The sequence below is a fragment of the Spermophilus citellus genome (assembly GCF_964194105.1).
Source record: "Spermophilus citellus genome assembly, chromosome: 11".
NCBI classification, from domain to species: Eukaryota; Metazoa; Chordata; class Mammalia; order Rodentia; family Sciuridae; genus Spermophilus; species Spermophilus citellus.
This window is the reverse complement of record NC_138192.1, coordinates 123,473,507-123,492,048: the sequence shown is the minus strand read 5'-3', so window position 1 is coordinate 123,492,048 and position 18,542 is coordinate 123,473,507. Positions and strand designations below refer to the sequence as shown.

At 41.4% G+C, this 18,542-nt stretch overlaps 1 protein-coding gene across 10 annotated transcripts in view; it reads left to right on the top strand.

Annotated features, from left to right (window-relative positions):
- The window catches only part of DOCK10 (dedicator of cytokinesis 10), a 249,127-nt gene that overhangs the window by 47,244 nt on the left and 183,341 nt on the right, over positions 1–18,542 (top strand). For 5 of the 10 annotated variants that reach the window (XM_081261146.1, XM_081261148.1, XM_081261147.1 and 2 more), the window contains exon 1: positions 13,515–13,761. The exons of 2 other annotated variants lie outside the window; for them this stretch is intronic. In XM_081261146.1, the coding sequence (XP_081117272.1) occupies positions 13,600–13,761 (162 nt within the window). In that variant the 5' untranslated portion in view covers positions 13,515–13,599. Of the gene's footprint in view, positions 1–13,513; positions 13,762–18,542 lie in introns of those variants that run through there. 3 more of the 10 variants (XM_081261152.1, XM_081261145.1, XM_081261144.1) reach the window with 1 other exon arrangement.

The window sequence follows — 18,542 nt, the reverse complement described above, 5'->3', positions numbered from 1 at the left end:
TGCCTCCAGATTCACACTTCCTGCTTAGAATTGCTTTTGCTATTCTGGGTCTTTTGTTTTTCCATATGAATTTCATGATTGCTTTGTCTATTTCTACAAGAAATGCCATTGGGATTTTGATTGGCATCGCATTAAATCTGTAGAGAAGTTTGGGTAATATTGCCATTTTGACGATGTTAGTTCTGCCTATCCATGAACAGGGTACATTTTTCCATCTTCTGAGATCTTCTTCTATCTCTCTCTCTTTATGGTTCTGTAGTTTTCATTGTATAAATCTTTCACCTCTTTTGTTAGGTTGATTCCCAAGTATCTTATTTTCTTTGAGGATATTGTGAATGGAGTGGTTTTCCTTATTTCCATTTCCGAGGTTTTGTTGCTGATATACAGGAATGCCTTTGATTTATGCGTGTTGATTTTATACCCTGCCACTTTGATATACACAGGCTGAAGGTAAAAGGTTGGGGAAAAATCATACCACTCATATGGCCCTCGGAAGCAAGCAGGAGTGGCCATACTCATATCGAATAAAATCAACTTCAAACCTAAGTTAATCAAGAAGGATAAAGAAGGTCACTATATACTGTTAAAAGGAACCATCCACCAACAAGACATAACAATCATCAATTTGTATGCACCAAACAATGGAGCTGCAATGTTCATAAAACAAACTCTCCTCAAGTTCAAGAGTCAAATAGACCACAACACAATAATTATGGGTGACTTCAACACACCGCTCTCGCCATTAGACAGATCCTCTAGACAAAAGCTGAATAAAGAAACTATAGAACTCAACAGCACAATCAATAACCTAGACTTAACCGACATATATAGAATATATCAACCATCATCAAGTGGATACACGTTCTTCTCAGCAGCACATGGATCCTACTCAAAGATAGACCATATATTATGCCATAAGGCAACTCTTAGTAATTATAAGGGTGTGGAGATAATACCATGCACCATATCTGACCATAATGGAATGAAATTGGAAATCAATGATAAAAGAAGGAAGGAAAAATCCTACATCACATGGAAAATGAACAATATATTATTGAAGGATCAATGGGTTGTAGAAGACATAAAGGAGGAGATGAAAAAATTCTTAGAGTCAAATGACAACACAGACACAACATACCAGAATCTATGGGACACAATGAAAGCAGTTTTAAGAGGGAAATTCATTTCTTGGAGTTCTTACCTCAAAAAAAGAAAAAACCAACAGATAAATGAACTCACACAACACCTCAAAAACCTAGAAAAGGAAGAGCAAAACAACAGCAAATATAGTAGAAGACAAGAAATAATTAAAATTAGAGCAGAAATCAACGAAATTGAAACAAAAGAAACCATTGAAAAGATAGATAAAACTAAAAGTTGGTTCTTTGAAAAAATAAATAAGATAGACAAGCCCTTAGCCATGCTAACGAAAAGAAGAAGAGAGAGAACTCAAATTACTAACATACGGGATGAAAAAGGCAATATCACAACAGACACTACAGAAATACAGAAGATAATTAGAAAGTATTTTGAAACCCTATATTCCAATAAAATAGAAGATAATGAAGATATCGATAAATTTCTTAAGGCATATGATTTGCCCAGATTGAGACAGGAAGACACACACAATTTAAACAGACCAATAACAATAGAAGAAATAGAAGAAGCCATCAAAAGACTACCAACTAAGAAAAGCCCTGGACCAGATGGCTATACAGCGGAGTTCTACAAAACCTTCAAAGAAGAATTAATACCAATACTTTTCAAGCTATTTCAAGAAATAGAAAAAGAAGGAGCTCTTCCAAATTCATTCTATGAGGCCAACATCACTTTGATCCCAAAACCAGACAAAGATACTTCAAAGAAAGAAAACTACAGACCAATATCTCTAATGAACTTGGATGCAAAAATTCTCAATAAAATTCTGGCGAATCGAATACAAAAACATATCAGAAAACTTGTGCACCATGATCAAGTAGGATTCATTCCTGGGATGCAAGGATGGTTCAATATACGGAAATCAATAAATGCTATTCACCACATCAATAGACTTAAAGACAAGAACCACATGATCATCTCGATGGATGCAGAAAAAGCATTTGACAAAGTACAGCATCCCTTTATGTTCAAAACACTAGAAAAACTAGGGATAACAGGAACTTACCTCAACATTGTAAAAGCTGTATATGCTAAACCTCAGGCTAGCATCATCCTAAACGGAGAAAAACTGAAGGCATTTCCTCTAAAATCTGGAACAAGACAGGGATGCCCTCTATCACCACTTCTATTCAATTTAGTTCTCGAAGTACTAGCCAGAGCAATTAGACAGACAAAAGAAATTAAAGGCATAAAAATAGGAAAAGAAGAAATTAAACTATCGCTATTTGCGGATGACATGATAATATACTTAACAGACCCAAAAGAGTCTACAAAGAAGCTGCTAGAGTTAATAAATGAATTCAGCAAAGTTGCTAACAATTGATCACAGATTTCAAAATAGCTAGCAGAGAGGATTTTGAATGTTATAAGGAACGATACACGTCCGAGGGGATGACTATGCCAGTTACCCTAATCCTACACATTGTATACATATATTGAAATGTCACTCTGTATCCTACAAATATGTATAATTCCTGTTATGCATATTTTGAGCAAAAGCTCTAATAAGAACAGCATAGAGGAAGAAAAGTTTATTTGGGGCTCACAGTTTCAGAGGTCTCAGTTCTTAGATGACCAACTCCATAGTTCTGGGCCCAAGGTGAGACAGAACATCATAACATAAAGGAGTGGACAAGGACAGCAGCCCAGAAACATGGCCATCAGGAAACACAGAGAGAGTTTCACTCACCAGGGACAAAATGTAAACATCAAAGGCATGCCATGAATGACCCTCCAGCCACACCCCACCTGCCTACAGTTACCACTCAGTTAATCCACATCCAGGAGTTAATCTACTGATTAGGCTACACTCATAGTCTAATAATTTCACCTCTGAATGATTTTGCATCTTCTCACACATGAGCCTTTGGAGGACACCTCATATCTAAACCATAGCAATTACTCCATGTCAATTTAAAATAAAAATGCAAAGAAGGCCAAATTATATCAGGAGCACCCTCATCCTCAAAATAAAATTGTAGTTCATATTTTTTAAAATGTTTTAACAAACGTAAGACACATAATGGTTTGGTATCATGCTCTCCACATCCTGTAGCCACGTGTATACACAGGGAACTGTGGCCACACAGGAACTCCTCCTATCTTCTCTACTCTCAAGTCTGGACATCTCTCTGAATCTCCAGGTTTGATAAAGCTAAAGGAACCTAGATCTAGAAAGAACCCGAGACCATCTGTTCTAACCTTCAGCTTTATGAGCAAACTTAGACCCAGAGAAAGAGGTGGCAGACCTTGCTGGAAGACCTGATGTCAGAGCCCACCCTGTTCAGTGCTGTTCCCACCATGTGGAGCCCTAGCAGACCTCCTCCTGAAGAACTGCAAGACTTCCATTGTCAGTAGAAGAAACTGAAAGTTAAGAGCAACAAATCTTTAAGTATTCTCATCCTGCAGCTTAGGTTTCAAAGAGAAGCTGAACATTATCTTATCAAGTTAATTTTTTTGAATATCACCCGTTCTTCCTGTTCCCGTTGGATTTAAACCTTGGTTTGCCTTCATTTCCTTTCAAAAGCTCAGAGCTGGGTGCTTCGTACCAACCCTCCAAAGATCGGTGGGCTGCTCCCCTGGATTCTGGCAAAGCATGTGGGGCTGACTGACATCCTCCTTTTCATCTCTTCAGTTGATTTGGAGAGAACAGTTGTAAATGACTTTAAAGACTTCTGTTTTTGTGTTTGGAAAGCAACTCGTAATTATAGTAAACTAGATTTGAGTTGGAATGTTTAGGAGGTGGGTGGTTAGTTCCTGCCACGATTCAAAGTGGAAAAAAAAGCAAACATGAGAAATAAGGCAGAACAAGTACTGAAAGTACAGTCAATAGTGCATTTATCTAGTATCATCTGAGAACAATTTTCAAATGATGTTATAACTTTTGAAAATAACATCATTTATCCAATTTCATCACTAAACTTTTAAAAATTAAAAGCAGTCATTGGTAGAAACTTATCTAGACTGTTTCACAGATTTCTCTGCCCCTAAACTATGGTCACCAGACATCATATGACTTTCTGGATGCATCCATGTCACGGCTGCAAGTGCTCATTATCGTATAGAGCTGTGACATTGTCACTCACATTGACCTTCACCTCATTTATGGCTCCCATCACGGATGAGTCCCAGATACTGGGGGTATTGATTTCTTCTCTCTCTTTGGTTGGACTGTTGATCATGGGTGCCTTCCTTTTGTGGTCGCTCATACCTGTAAGTGTACTGGGACCTGCCGCCTGGTGAAAAGGAGCCCATAATGTTTCCTGCCCACCCCACCCCACCCCCAGACCTTGCCATTCATCCTAATGCCAAGGCTGCCCCTTGCTTGAGATACTACTTGCATATAACTACACTGGCTTTGAGCCTTGACCTAAAGGACTTTTATTTGCCCTCCTTAGCATTTACTTAGAATAGTAGTGATATTAATAAACAATAGTGGCATTAGTAATAACTAGTGAAGGAGTGATAGCATCTGCTCTTTATGCCAGTGTTTTATACTAAGTGTCTTTGTTACAGCTCTGCAAAGGAGTTCATGTTACTCTCATTGGACCATTGAGAAAAATAGACTCAGAGAATTAAAGTCATGAAATACAGCTAGGGTTCAATCTCAGACCTCTAGTTCCAAAGCCCGGGTTCACTGCTCTGAATCACTTCTTAGATACCAAGTTGGAATAAGGTGCTCTCAATCCCACCCTCAGGAGCAGTTCCACGCTCTTTCCGGTGACTTAATGGCCCAGCCTGCCACAACCCCTTGAAGAGGCTGTGGGCACACTTGCCTTCAGCAGGGATGCCAGTTCTAAGTGCCTGCTTCCTGTTCCCCAGGCCTGGGTAGATCAGCATCACATTGCTTCTGATCCAGAGCTGCTGCATGTTTGGCTGTCAAGCTCTTTAGAACCCTGTGCAAGGAGGTGATGCTATTGGTGGCAGTCTGAGCACCTCTTCCCCATCACTCCCACCAGCTTCATGGAATGAATCATGTGCCATGTCTTTCTGGCTCTGCAAAAGTTGCTTATGTTCCTTCCCAGACTTGGCTGTGATCAGAATAGTTGAGGTTGCAAAATGAGAGACCTGGGGATAAGTGAGGGATTGGTATGTTATTTCAAATTTGTTTACCATGGGAAAGGACTGCCAAGGGGGTTATGGAACTCATGTCACATTGCCATGGGAGCTAACTTCAAAGCCCAAGGAGTTGTGCCCAACACCCCCAGTCCCCCCATCATCCAGGGAGCTTTGTGTGTCCCTGGGTAAGGCAGAGACAGGAAATAAGAAATACCACTTGTAGGGGAGTGGGGAGAAGACAAGCAGAGTTTGAAAATTCTTTGTTTGAAAATTCTTCATTCTCTTTTTCAGTGCGGCTACATGTATTGAGCACTTATCCTGCTTCTGGAACTGGACTGAGGCTATGGGGTGGAGATTAGGTCCTGTGAACACTCATTCATTTAACAGATGTGAAAACTGAGGCTGAAATTTTTGCTCAGAGTGACAAGGGCAATAAGAGCTCCACAGATATTGACTTTAGGCATCCGCTTCCTGATTTTCTTGCCTACTTGCTACACAATTGCAAACTTCTACTATGAATAAGATTTATTATGAGCTGAGGAGAGCTCAGTCAAACAGAGACACCTGAGAAATGTAAGACAGGATATTAATGGAACATTTAAATTATCCATGCACTCGGCAGGAAGCACAATTAGAAAGCAATGAAGAATAATTTTCTGATGCATCTAAATGTACCAACAAAAGAATAATCTACCTTTGAGCTGCACCCGTGCCAAAGGTAGGGAAATGAAGATAAAGGAGGGCTCGGTAGCACACCCATACTTTTAAAACAAAAGAACAATGAGCTTGTTTCCAACATAATTTATTGTACAGCTCAATAAATGTCAGCGTGTGGGAAGGACCCCTGTAAAGAGGAGGCCACTGCAGTTAAGTGAAAATGGATAGAGAGAAAGTGAAGGAAGAGAACTGCCAGTCACAGATATGGAAAAAGAGGTCAAGGATTATTATTGTTAAAGACTTGTACCCCCAGGTCTTGAGTAGAAGTGGCTGCTGGGGAGGCAAAGAGGGGGATGAGAGGGTAACTGCGCCTTCATCCCTTGGCTGGGTTGTTTTCCACTTTTCAGCTAGAAGGCCCTGGAGGACTTGCCCCTAGACATCCCTTCCAGTTCCTACCTGAGGGGACATACCTATCTGGAAGTGGACAAGGAAGAAGATTCTCACTAATCCCTGCCCTGGAAAATGGCAAATTCTGTGACCTGGTTTTACTTGACTTGGGACGGAATCCCCAGTTGTCTTTAATCTATGGGGGTCTCTCCTCCTTTGGGCCACTCTTTGGGGGCAACAATTGCTGTACTTCTGGGAAATTTACAGAGAAGCCCAACATGGTTGAGGGGATGATGGCGGTATTGATAGTGATGACAATAATTCTGACCTTAATTACCTACCAATTGATTCATGTGTCCCACAAATCATTAGTGAGCTCCCTGTAATGCCTGGGCTATGGCCTAAATAGGCAGATGGAGGTTTCTGACCCTCTGCCTGGGTCTCAGCACAGGACTCAGCAGAGAATGCTGCACCTGGTGGAAAAGGCAGGTGCAGCAGAGCTTGGGAGGCCACACAGCACCCACCAGGGTGACGGTCACGGTGTCCCTAGAAAGCAACTGGCTGGCTTTCTCTGAAGCACTGACATGTCCAAGGTGTCTGCCAACTCTCAGGGCCTCTTTCCTGGGGGCATTTTGGCATTAACCAACACCTTCTATTGTGCAGGATAAACAAGGCATTACCAAGGGAGCCAGTCAGGTTTCTGTATTCCAAATGTTTGCTTCCATAGCCAGTTAGAACACTGGAGTCGTTTCTGCCCCTGAGTGCTTTTGCACAGTCAACATTATGCACTTTTAAAAAATTCTCTCATCACATTCATTCCATTTAAAGATATCTTAAATCCCCATTAAAATGCAACTTAAATGATCACCCCCAAACAGTCTTAAGACTAACTGCTAACTGCTTTCAGAAATTATCATCCAAGGAAACACCACAGCTTTTCCTGTGAGCGTCAGATCAATGTTCAAGGGGTGGTTTCCAGGCTTACCTCTGCACCTTGCTAGACACCAAAGATTTTTCTAGTCTAAACCTATCACTGGAAGATAGAAGGCTTGTGTGATGCAAATTTAACATGAATGTTGTAAGCCCAGACTCTTGGAGCCAGACTAACTTCCAATTCTGACTCTGCTATTTAACTGTAGCTATGGTTCTATAAGGAAGCCCTTCACTTCTCTGTGCGTCCGTGTCTCTAGCTGTAAAATGGGGGTGATCCTAGCACTACCTCACAGAAGGAGGTGTAAGTGCATCTCTGTATTAATATTAACTAGAACAATGCCCAGGTCTTGCTTTCTTCATACGTATTCTCATCACCATTATTATTACATTGAAAACCCACTACAAGGTAGGCACAAGGTATATGATGAACAATGTTAGCACAATCTTGGGTCTTTAAAAATCAAATCAATTCGAGTGTCACAGCTTGTGTGTTAGGAAGGAAACCCCTGGGGTGCCCTGATAAGGACTGAGTTAAGGGCTGTGCGGCAACGGCCTGTCAGAGAAGCTTCTCCAGGGTAATATCATTTTCAAACTAAGCCCAGAGGCTAAGAGTGAGGGGACCAAGCATCTGTCATTCCTATGAACAAATATCACATTTGTTCATTGAATTTGATTATTATGGACCTTTTCAGTTGCTTCCCTCCCATGAAAACCCTGCAGGTATAAAGGATTTATCCCTATTTTATATTATTTGCTGTTGAGACTCAGAGAAGTTAAGTGACTTGCTTAAAAACACTCAGCTTATACATGTTAGAGCCTTCACTGCACAATGGTTGTGATCGTAGCATACTCGGACTCAGAGGCTCACTGTGAGCTTTTCAGCTGTGCTCTGCTGGCTGTTTTTTCCACCCTGTTGCCATAGGGACAAGGAGCTAGTTGGACTTGAACCATGTTTCTCAATAAATGCTGATGGGATACACTGTTTCTTTCTCCATAAAATAGCCAAAATATAGGGAGGGATCTCCTTAGATGGGGTAGCCAGCTCTGGGAAGAGAGAAGATGGACATTTGCAGCCCCCTCCTTTACTTGGTCAGACTGGCAGCTGATGGATGAGCTCCGGGGACGACAGCGTGCCTGCTGCAGTCTTAATTTCAGGATGTGGAAGCCAGATTGACAGACAGGCCCGATCTAGGCCCCTGACCCCAATGGCCAAGGCCAAAGTCATAGGATTTCTTGCTGCAGTGCTCCCTGTGCTGGTCTCTGAAGGCACTCGCCTGCTGTGGCTAGCAGTAGTCAGGGGCTCCAGTGTCCTGTCTGCGCCACGGAGGGGGCAGGAGGAGGTTCTCTGATAGCTTTTCCACATCCAGCACGGGCTCGGTCCCGCTGGCTGAGAAGAGGCCGCTCCTCTGACCTCTCTTCCTGCTGCGCGCGGGAGCTGGACCTGACTCCTTCAGTTTTGGTTATTGAACATTGTGATCCTCTTCACTTTTCATCTTTCAGAAACACCTGGAAATTCATCCACTGATGGGGCCCAAGTGCTTTCATTCTGCTCTGTGGTCATTCCACTTGGTCTTGGGGAGGAGGGAGGTAAACAGATGTGCTCTGTCCACTGCCTGAACTAGAAGCCGTGGCTTCCAGAGTCTGCAGGTGGGTCCAAGGGAGTCGGCTTCAGGAGGAGGTACTTTTCCGGAGGCTCCTACCCTCTGTGCTTGGGAAAAGGGAGGGCAGCTCCCATGGCCCCTGGGAAGCTCTCTTGAGAAGTGGAGGTTCAAGGTTCGCTCACTGGAGGCTTCGTGGCTGGAATACGGTTTCCCTGGAAAGGTTTTAGTATCAGTCCGTTGTGACAAAACACTACACACTGGGTGGTTTAAGCAGCAGAAATTAATATTCTCAGGATTCTAGAGGCTGGAAGTTCAAGATTAAAAGGGCTTTGGGGTTGTTGGCTCTGGTGACAATTCTTGTGTTGTGTGCAGCCACCTTCTCCCTGGGTCTCCTGTGGTCCCTTCATTGTGTGCATGTGGAGACAGAGAGAGAGAGAGACCTAGTGTTCCCTTATATCATCATCATCATCATCATCATCATCATCATCATCCTTCTTCTTCTTCTTCTTCATTGTAGATGGACACAATACCTTTATTTTATTTATTTATCTATTTTTATATGGTGCTGAGGATCAAACCCAATGCCTCACATGAGCAAGGCAAGCGCTGTACCACTGAGCTACCTGCCTGTTTCCTCTAAGAACACCAATGTCAGAGGATTAGGGCCCCACTATTATGACCTCATTTGACTTCATATTAGTACTTTTAAAACCCTGTCTCCAAATACAATCATGTTGGGGACTAGAGCTTCCAGTGCACACAGTTCAATCCATAAAGTCTTCCATTCTCAAAATCTCAGCCTTTCCACCAATTTCTCTTCATAAGAAGTTTTATTAAAGTCTTGAAATAGTAACCCGCACCTTGCAGTGTGTGAAGCAATGAAGCATCCAGTATTGGGGTGTACAAGAAGCACTTCTGGCTGCTGTTATTGTGCTTCATTTCTCAAAAAGATACTTTATGACAAGGTGGTGCATGGGAGCTGAGACAGGATAACTGCAATTTAAGGCCAGCCTCAGCAACTTAGCAAGACCCTCAGCAACTTAGTGAGACCCTGTCTCAAGATAAAATATAAAAAGGGCTTGGGACATGACTCAGTAGTAAAGGACCCCTAGGTTCAATCCCCAGTAAAGCAAAAAATAAAAATAATATATACACACACACACACACACACACACACACACACACACACACGGTTATCTTTTTTCTTTCAGGACAAACTTTCCTTATCAGCACAAGGTTTAGTATCCTTGACACTTTATACATGTGGCCGAGGACTTCCTGCCACAGGTCAGGGGAGACTCAAAGACACCAGGTCTTTGGAGAGAGGAGGAAAAGGGCTTTGCCTCCATCTTGCCCAGCCATAGTCCAATTCAAGATGATCAGGGTAGATTTAGATAGATTGCAAGATAGATTAAATAGATAGGTGGAGATATACAACTCTTACATAATTTAACAAAGCTGGGAAAGTCCAACACTTTCAATAGGCATTATTTATTGAAATTAAAAATGGGTTCCTGGCCCATTGTGTAAAGATCTTTGGATGCACTGCCCCAATGGTGGAAAGATCTACATTTGGAGTTAAGTAATTCACAGGCCAAAAAAATAATAGACAACTTCTCTAAAAGCGACATTCCTTGGTCAGGGTTTGTTGGCAAGAGATAAGCAGCCTACATCTAGGTGTGTACAGCCCTGAGACAGACCAAGAGCCCTCCTTCCTGGTGTTCAGGGCTGTTTTGAAGATTTTAGAAATCTCAGTCCTTTCGTTCTTTCTCCCTTTTTCTTCTCTCTTCCCTCTCTTTATTATCCGAAATGCCACACTTTTCCCTTTCTCCCTGATGTCCCTTATCAATAGCTTCTCCCCCACAGCTTTCCTTCATTCCTGTGTACACCAGGACTCCACCGTGACTACACAACGTGGCCAATTCTATTTCCAACATGAAAGGTTTTCACTGTGTGCGTGGGTTGAAGACTTCATGAATGTCTACTGAATTCATGTATATGAAATAACACATAATAATACATATTTAATAGCCCAAAGTAAAATCTCTTATCCAACACTTCCTTGGAAAATTTTGCATTCATACTTGCTAATGATAATATTTTCTCATCTAGAATAATAAGTTCAAAATCCTATCTCTAGTAGCATTTTACAAATAATCAGTGTCTGACTGAATCATGAAATAAGACCTAGCTAGGAAAGGAGGCAGATGCGGGTGAAGGAGGGTCTCACAAAGTGACCTCTTGGTAAAGCCATAGGCCAAATTAATGATCCATTCATTGATTGTTCTGACAAAACCAGCACTCTTTCTGAATCGTTTATACCAAATATTCTAATATTTCTTGTGTATTAACACACACACTAAATATGAGGGGAACATCTCTTTGGTTAGATTTCTATCTTCTTCCTCACCCTCGCCCACCTGCGGCTTAATTTACTTTGTAAACTTTAGCCTTAGAAACCAGCCCCTTTCTTGTACCTTTGCAAAATGTTGGAGAACATTGTCCAACTCTTATTTCCTGCTTTCCATCCTTTTTGTGTCTAGTCTGTTGGGTAATGGGTGTGCTCTGAATTCCAAAAAAACTAATCCTTGAAGACTCCCTTCACTTGATAATACACTTTAAGAGACAGGGAGAAGGAGAAAGAAAAAGAGTATTGAGTCTCTCGGCAACCCATGAGTAATAGGGGTGAATTCCTCAGAGAAAAAGAGGGGATCGATGAGGGCCGGCCTCTAATAGCTAGAAAGCATCTCATTTGTTTCCCTAAAGACTTTGACATCTGCCAAAACATCTGACTCCAAAAGCCACCCTAGAGAGTTGGCCGGATTTAGAGAGAAGTGGTGGCTGGGAGGGAGTTATAAGATGTAGGGCACGTCTTCCCTGACAGGCCATGCTGCGTGTCTGCCTTCCCTCTCCACTTCCACCTGGAGGGGTGACATGTCTGAGCATTTCTGACACCCCTTGCTCATCCAAGCCATGTGGTCAGGAGCAGATGATCAGAACCTACGAAAGTGATTGGAGAGTGATCTGTCACCAGGTATGGGACTGGGTGGGCAGGCTGGGCACTGACGTACATATGGAGAGTCTGGAGGAACAGTTCTACTCGAAGCCAGTATGAACATGGAATCCCGTTCTTTACTTTGTCTCTGGTGGACACCATTATATACAGATGTTCAATACATACTAGCTGGACAGGCTAAATTGTAGCCTCTCTGCAGTAAATGCTCCAGCTGTTTGGAGTAAAAATGGTTTAGATTAGCATCCGGGCACTCTGACAAAGGTCCGGAGGAAGTCAAGGACTTGCCAGCACCATTAGCATTTTTTTTTCTTCTTTTTCCAACAGCACTCAAATTTGTTTGCTCAAAACAGAAAAAGATGAAAAACTCCTGAACATCTAGTACTTCTTAAAAGTGAGAGCGGTAGAAACATGTTTTACTTCTTTGGCAAACACACCAGTTTAAAGGACGCTGTGTTGTGACGGATTACTGAGCAATTAATGCCTAATTGATCATTTTGCTAGATGCTTCTGTGAAAGCAATTTTCCTGGGGGCTGGGTGGCCACACCTTACGGCAAAACAAACCTCGCCCAAACTTCCTACAGGACCTCCACATCCAGGAGCACAGAGACCAAATAAAACCTTTTTTTTTCCTTTAAATCTCTAAGAGTTACACTGAAAGAATTATCTTGGCAGAAAAGATTCCGACACTGCAAATCCTACTGGGGATTTCATACTTTCCTCATTTGTAAGCAAAATCCATTTTCCATGAGATATTTTTAGTGTGAGTATCCCCTGCTGTCCTATTCTCTTTCAGTGTACCATTAGATCTTGAGGCCATTCCAGATGGGTCACATGATTTCTGAGCATCCCTCTTTGGTTCCCTCCTAAGTGACTAGTCTTGCAGAAGTCAGGGAATACTAGACTCTTAACTATCAAAGACCTCAAAGTCCTTCCCCAAGGCTTGAATTCTTATTGATAGGATGTTAAAATGCTTCACAGCTGCCTTTTCTAAGAGGCCAGCCTGGCGGAACACTCTGAGTGACCTCAGTAATAGAGATATTCTCAGCCCTGCAAGCCGCCTATGTAAATATAAAAATGTATTAGGCTGCAGAACTGCATGTGTGGGAACAGAACAACTGTGCTATTGAAAGGAAATCACAGTGACACTGGTGTCTCCCACGTGGGCTTAGTTAACGCGTGCATACTTTCTATAAATCATCTTGATTCAGTGTACTCTACATTCCAGATGAACCGATTTCATTTCTAGAACTTACGAACTATGAAAAGTCAAACTCCAATCACTTAATGAGGTGTCCAGCAAAATTTCCTCCAGGAAGTGTTTGCATTAAAAACAAAAAATCCTTTCAATTATTTATATGATGCTTATCTGCCTTGGGGCAGAGGGGAGGGATGTCAGGATGAAGCAGGATTTTCAGTTGTTTTGTTTGAAGGAGTGATTTATTATTTGCATGTCTGAGTGGGAAAGACACATCTGTGCAAACCTCTGAGACAGGAATCGAAGAGCATCATTGCAATGAACATAAAACCTGCTCTCAAAATGAATTGAGAAATACACTCTGGGCAACAAGCTCCAATATTCTTGAGTGTGCTCAGTTTCCGCCGATCAAATCTTTCCCATCTCTGCATCCAAGCTATTTGGCCGTGATCAGATGATCAGAGCTGGAGGAAGTGATTGGAGATTGAGCTGCCTGCAGCTGAAGTGTAGGCTGTTTGCAGGGACAAGGAGCCACTGTTTTTCAAACATAGCATCAACATAGAACTTATTCTGTAGGCTCCAGGATGCAGCGATGGGCTGCACTGCCAGCATTGTTCTGCTTCAAGCTTTTCGCTCTGTGGTCCAGAGGAGCTGTCCACACATTTGTAGACGACGCCAGGAGGAAACGTCCCACGAAACTGTGCCTCTGGAAAGTGACGATGAAATGAGTAGACCCAGAACCCTCATCATAATGGTATGGTATCCCTGCAAAGCAGAATCCGTTGGTTGAACTATTATTATGGACACATTGCAATTTAAGATCTTGGGTTTTGTTTTGTTTTGTTTTTGAGGTGGTGTTCAGCTTTAGACCAAGATAGCCATATCCTAGAGTTTGCTACTTTGCTGTACTGATTAGGGGAATTTGTCCTAGAACTATATCTACCATTCAAAAAGCTGATTTCTTTCTCTTAAATCTGTCATAAACATGTGAAGTTTGTAAGTCTATTAGAAATTCTTTCCTGCCTAACATTTTATCTGTTAACTTTTCTACAGGAAAAAAAAAATTATGAGTTTGAATTTAGTTTAATTAAGTGGATTTTATTTTTATAACTCTTAATTTGAAAGAAGAGCCCAGAATAGATTTTCAGTACCATAGAACCAATCAAGTTTTATAGATGCAGGTAGTTAGATCTCTAACTTCAGGAAAGCTGGGGCTTTTATTTCTGATTCTACAGTGGAGATGCCTTTTCAAAATGCTTAACTGAGGCATAAAATCAGAGTGAAGTCTTGAGAGCTTTGTGGAATGTGTGGTGTTTTAATTAGAAAGCTGCTTCTTGCCACTTGTCAAATTACATTTTTGCCTATGCTTTAATTGTAGCAGACATGTCACTCCTGATGGTGCATCTGCTGGGTCAGCAAGAATGGAGCAGAGGATAGAGCCCTTCCTTACTTTAGGTTTAGGGAGAGATCTGCTTAGTCACTGAAATCCTGTTAGGACATAGGTGGTGTGCTTAAGTTTGCAATGTTGGAAAGGTGTTGACATCCAGGTGATTTCAGCACAATCAAATTTTCTCTCTTAGATTTCAATGTTCCAACATCAAGGATGTAGTAAATAACAAATGAAAAAAATACCTGTTACACTAATGGTGTTTAAATGACACTCATTTTGCTTGGACTCTGCCTCTGTTACCAAACTGAAACACTTTATGTCAATTCCTGTCAGCAAATCAATATTGATTTTCCAAAAGCACTGTTGCTTTTGAATTTGGGGCTATGATTATCTCTAAGCAAAAACACTAAGTAGAAATGATGCCATACTCATTACTCCTTTAAGTTTTCATAAGTTCAATTTTTAAAAGATGTGAAATAGTTTTAAGGTCAAAGAGAACTTGTCTTATAAGTGTAACTTGTTAGTAACATTCACATTCTATAGCTACGTGAACTGCTCATGTGGACATGCTCATTTATTATAGCCATCATTTTTTTCTAAGTTTACTAGTTAGGCTGTAGAACTTTATAGCTAGAAATATGCAAAAGATATCATTCAAAATAACTAAGAATCTTTTAATGACTTAATAGTTTTTCAAGGAACCTTCTGATTTATACAATTCATTGACATTAATTGGAGTGATGAAGAATTTTCTATAGATAATGATAATGTCCTATATATTTCAAAAATGTAGAAGAGAGGATTTTTAATATACCCACTACAAAGGAATGGTAAGTGTTTGAGAGAAACATGCTGACCTTGATTTGAACATTATGCAACATGTACATATATTGAAACTTCACAGGGAAGCACATAAGTGTGTACATTTTTTAATGTGTCAGTTAGAGAGTTTAAATTCATTTAAAGGAATGTGCAGAAATTCTTCTTTTCTGTGATTTCTGAAAGAAAGCAGAGATTCAGAAAGGTTGAATATCTTAACATCACATACCCAATTCCAGCACCCCACATCACACTTGGAGCAAAGATTCCCAGAGCCAGTCTACTCTCCACTCTGTTCACGTCTCAAAGGAAATAAGGTTAAACACATAAACTGGCTTTTACAAGAAAATCTTGGACACCTGGAGTAAAATGGGCTCATCCAAGTCATTGTGCCTCTTGAACATTTCCTCTGGGTTGCTCATTATCTTCTCCCTCCAGCTTTCACCTTCCAACTTGGGTCCTGTTGTCCTGGTTTGGTTTGGGTTTGGGTTTCTCGCCTTCCCATTTCCCATGAGTCACCACGTTCTGTGTATTGATTTTTTTTTTTTTTGTAAGGTCACAGGCTCTGGAGCCAGAGCATCTAGGTTGGAATCCTAGCTTTGCAACGCGTCGCCTGAGTGACCTTGGGGGTGCTGTTTTAACACCTCTGGGCTCTTTTCCATACTGTACAATGGGAAGAGTAGTCCCAACAAGCCTGAGCTTCTGTGTGGGTGTAATAAATATGTGCTGAGAGCTAAGAACAGTGCCTAGATATGCTCATAAGAGGTTCGGTACAGTGGCAAGCCACATCCTAACTGAAGGAATGACATTTGAGAAAAGACCAAGGAGGTGAGAGAGTAAACCATGCCACTTCCCCTGGGGGAAATGTCTGAGCAGAAGGCTAACTCAGGTGAAAGACCCTAAGATGAACAGAAGCTGGGATGGCTGAGCAGTGAGAGGCCTTTGTCCAGGTGACCAAGGAAGGGGCAGTAGAAGAAGAGGTCAGGGAGGTCATAGGAGACAGACCATGTCAGGGTGTAGTCACCAAGTGTGGGCTTTTCCCAAGAGTGGAAAAGGAAGCCATTGGAGGAAGCAGGTACAGAAGATAGAGCATGGAGCCAGCACGTCAGGGTTTGAGTCCTCGCTCTGCCACTCCTAAGCTGTGTGCTCTTTGACAAATGACTTGTCCCTCTTGGCCTTCACTTCTTTGTTGATAAAACATAGCAAGTGACAGAACCTACCAGGTACAGTTATTGTAGAAATTCAGGAGTTAATATTTAGGAGTGTGGCTAGTGAATATCATGCTCTGTGAACTATGTGCTCATGAATTCATAGGGCCCTGAGCAGGGAAGTCCCAGGACCTTACAAAAGGTCAAAAGTTGAATCAGGGAGACCATGGGTAAGGAAGCTATTGCAATGCTGCAGTGTTCTTTTACTGTTTTTTCTTAAGGTTGTGGGAAGTGGTTGGATCTTGAATGTATTTCAGAGGTAGAACCAATAGATTTGCTTAGAAGTTGAGTATAGTATGAGAATAGGGAAGGAGTCAGGTTGACTGTGCTGATTTGTACTGAATGTCTGGAGGACCAGTCTGTCCTTCAGATAGAGAAGAGCACAGGAAAGGGAGCTTTGGAGAGAAAATATAAGCTCATTGCCAAGATGTTGGGTTTGAAATGCCTGTTAGGTCTATACATGGAGATGCCAAGGAGGGAGTTGCATTCGTGAGTCTGGAGTTTCAAGAAAATGTTTAAGGAAGAGTAAAACCTGGCACAGTGTAAATGCCAATAAATGTTTAATGAATGAATAAATAATATCTCTCTTCTGATCTCCTGTAATGTTTACTGTGTGTAAGTCTTTTTGACAGTAAATCATCTAGTCTTTCTAACGTATCTTCAGCTATGCAACTTCACTTTAAATTGCTTATGTATTTTACTATTCATATTTTTTTTCTCATCTCGTTGGTAGATGGGCAAGAGGCTTTTTTGCACCCCGTGGTGGGTAGCTTCTCACAAATGGACGTTGAATTGGTAGACCTGTTGATAATTTGACTTTTAAAGCATGAAAATCCCAGTTGATAAATCTGTTTTCTTAACTCTTTACCAGGATCAGGTTAAACAGAGAAAGCTGTCAAGGTAAACACAAAGGTGCGGATGTGGGTGCCCTGCATAAGGTTTGAGGTTTTGGCACCCGGATCCTTAGCATGGAAGGTTGGCCTCATGAGTCTTATTTCTGTCGTCCAGGTTCTGAATCTTTATTCAGAAATGGGCTTTGGGTTGCCATGGTTGTAGTAGTTCACCTGGGAGTCCAAAGTGGAGAGACTTGTTACACATCAAAATTAACTATGGTGATTCTTTATACATCTCAGCAACCGAGAGCATTGCAGTGGCCTATGGAAATGCAGTCAATATGAACTGGGAAAAATGAAGAGTTCCTCTGAATTGTTCATTTATCTCTCATACAAGTTTTTTTTTTCCTCCCTGAGAATTAACAGAAATATTTTTACGAATTATTTTTCTTACTCCCTTTATATCACATGTTGTGAAAGTTCTCAGACAGACATTGTCTAACTTATGGAGCTCTACTTCCTGGTTAATGCCCGTGCTTTCTTATATCATTTATTCATCACAGATCCAGAAGTTGGCTTTTTCTTTTAATCTTTCCCCTCCTCCCACAATAAAAAGAGTACTTACCTGCTGGTACTTTGGAGCCGGGGGAGCAACAGGAGAATGCAAAGCAATTGCCAGGCAGGGAATTTGTCTCACTCTGGCTATATAAGCCATTCCCACACAACAGATTCACCATTCAAAAGTGAACTTTGTTGTTGTTGCTGTCATTGCTGTTGTTGTTGTTGTTTGTTTGTTTGTTTTTAATCCATGAGCATTTTGAGGTATCTCTGAAATAGTAGAAACCAAAAGATTTAAATTCGGGAACGTCAAGGATGTAGTGCAAGCCAGACATGATTTTGTCTTTAATGTGAGTCAGGGACAGAGGGAAATAATAATAGCCTAAATGTGTGGTGAGTCCAGGAGGTGAAATTGCTGTGATCAAAGATGTGCACTTTCATTATAGACCTTCCAGAGCCAGGGACTTGGGGTTATGCCCCAAGACCTGCATGACAAGTCCTCCTTTGGTGCTCTAGAATCTGCTGGGTCTAGAGCTTTAAAAACTACGCCAGGTACAGGCCAACTTGTACCTGTAGCCCTACAGCCCATAAGTTAGAATGGTTTTCACAATTTTCAAATGACATAAAACAAAACCAATAAATTAAGTATAAAGAGGAGAGGAAGGAGGAGGAGGAAGAAGAAGATGAAGAGGAGAAAGAGTAGGGGAAAAGATATAGAGACCATCCA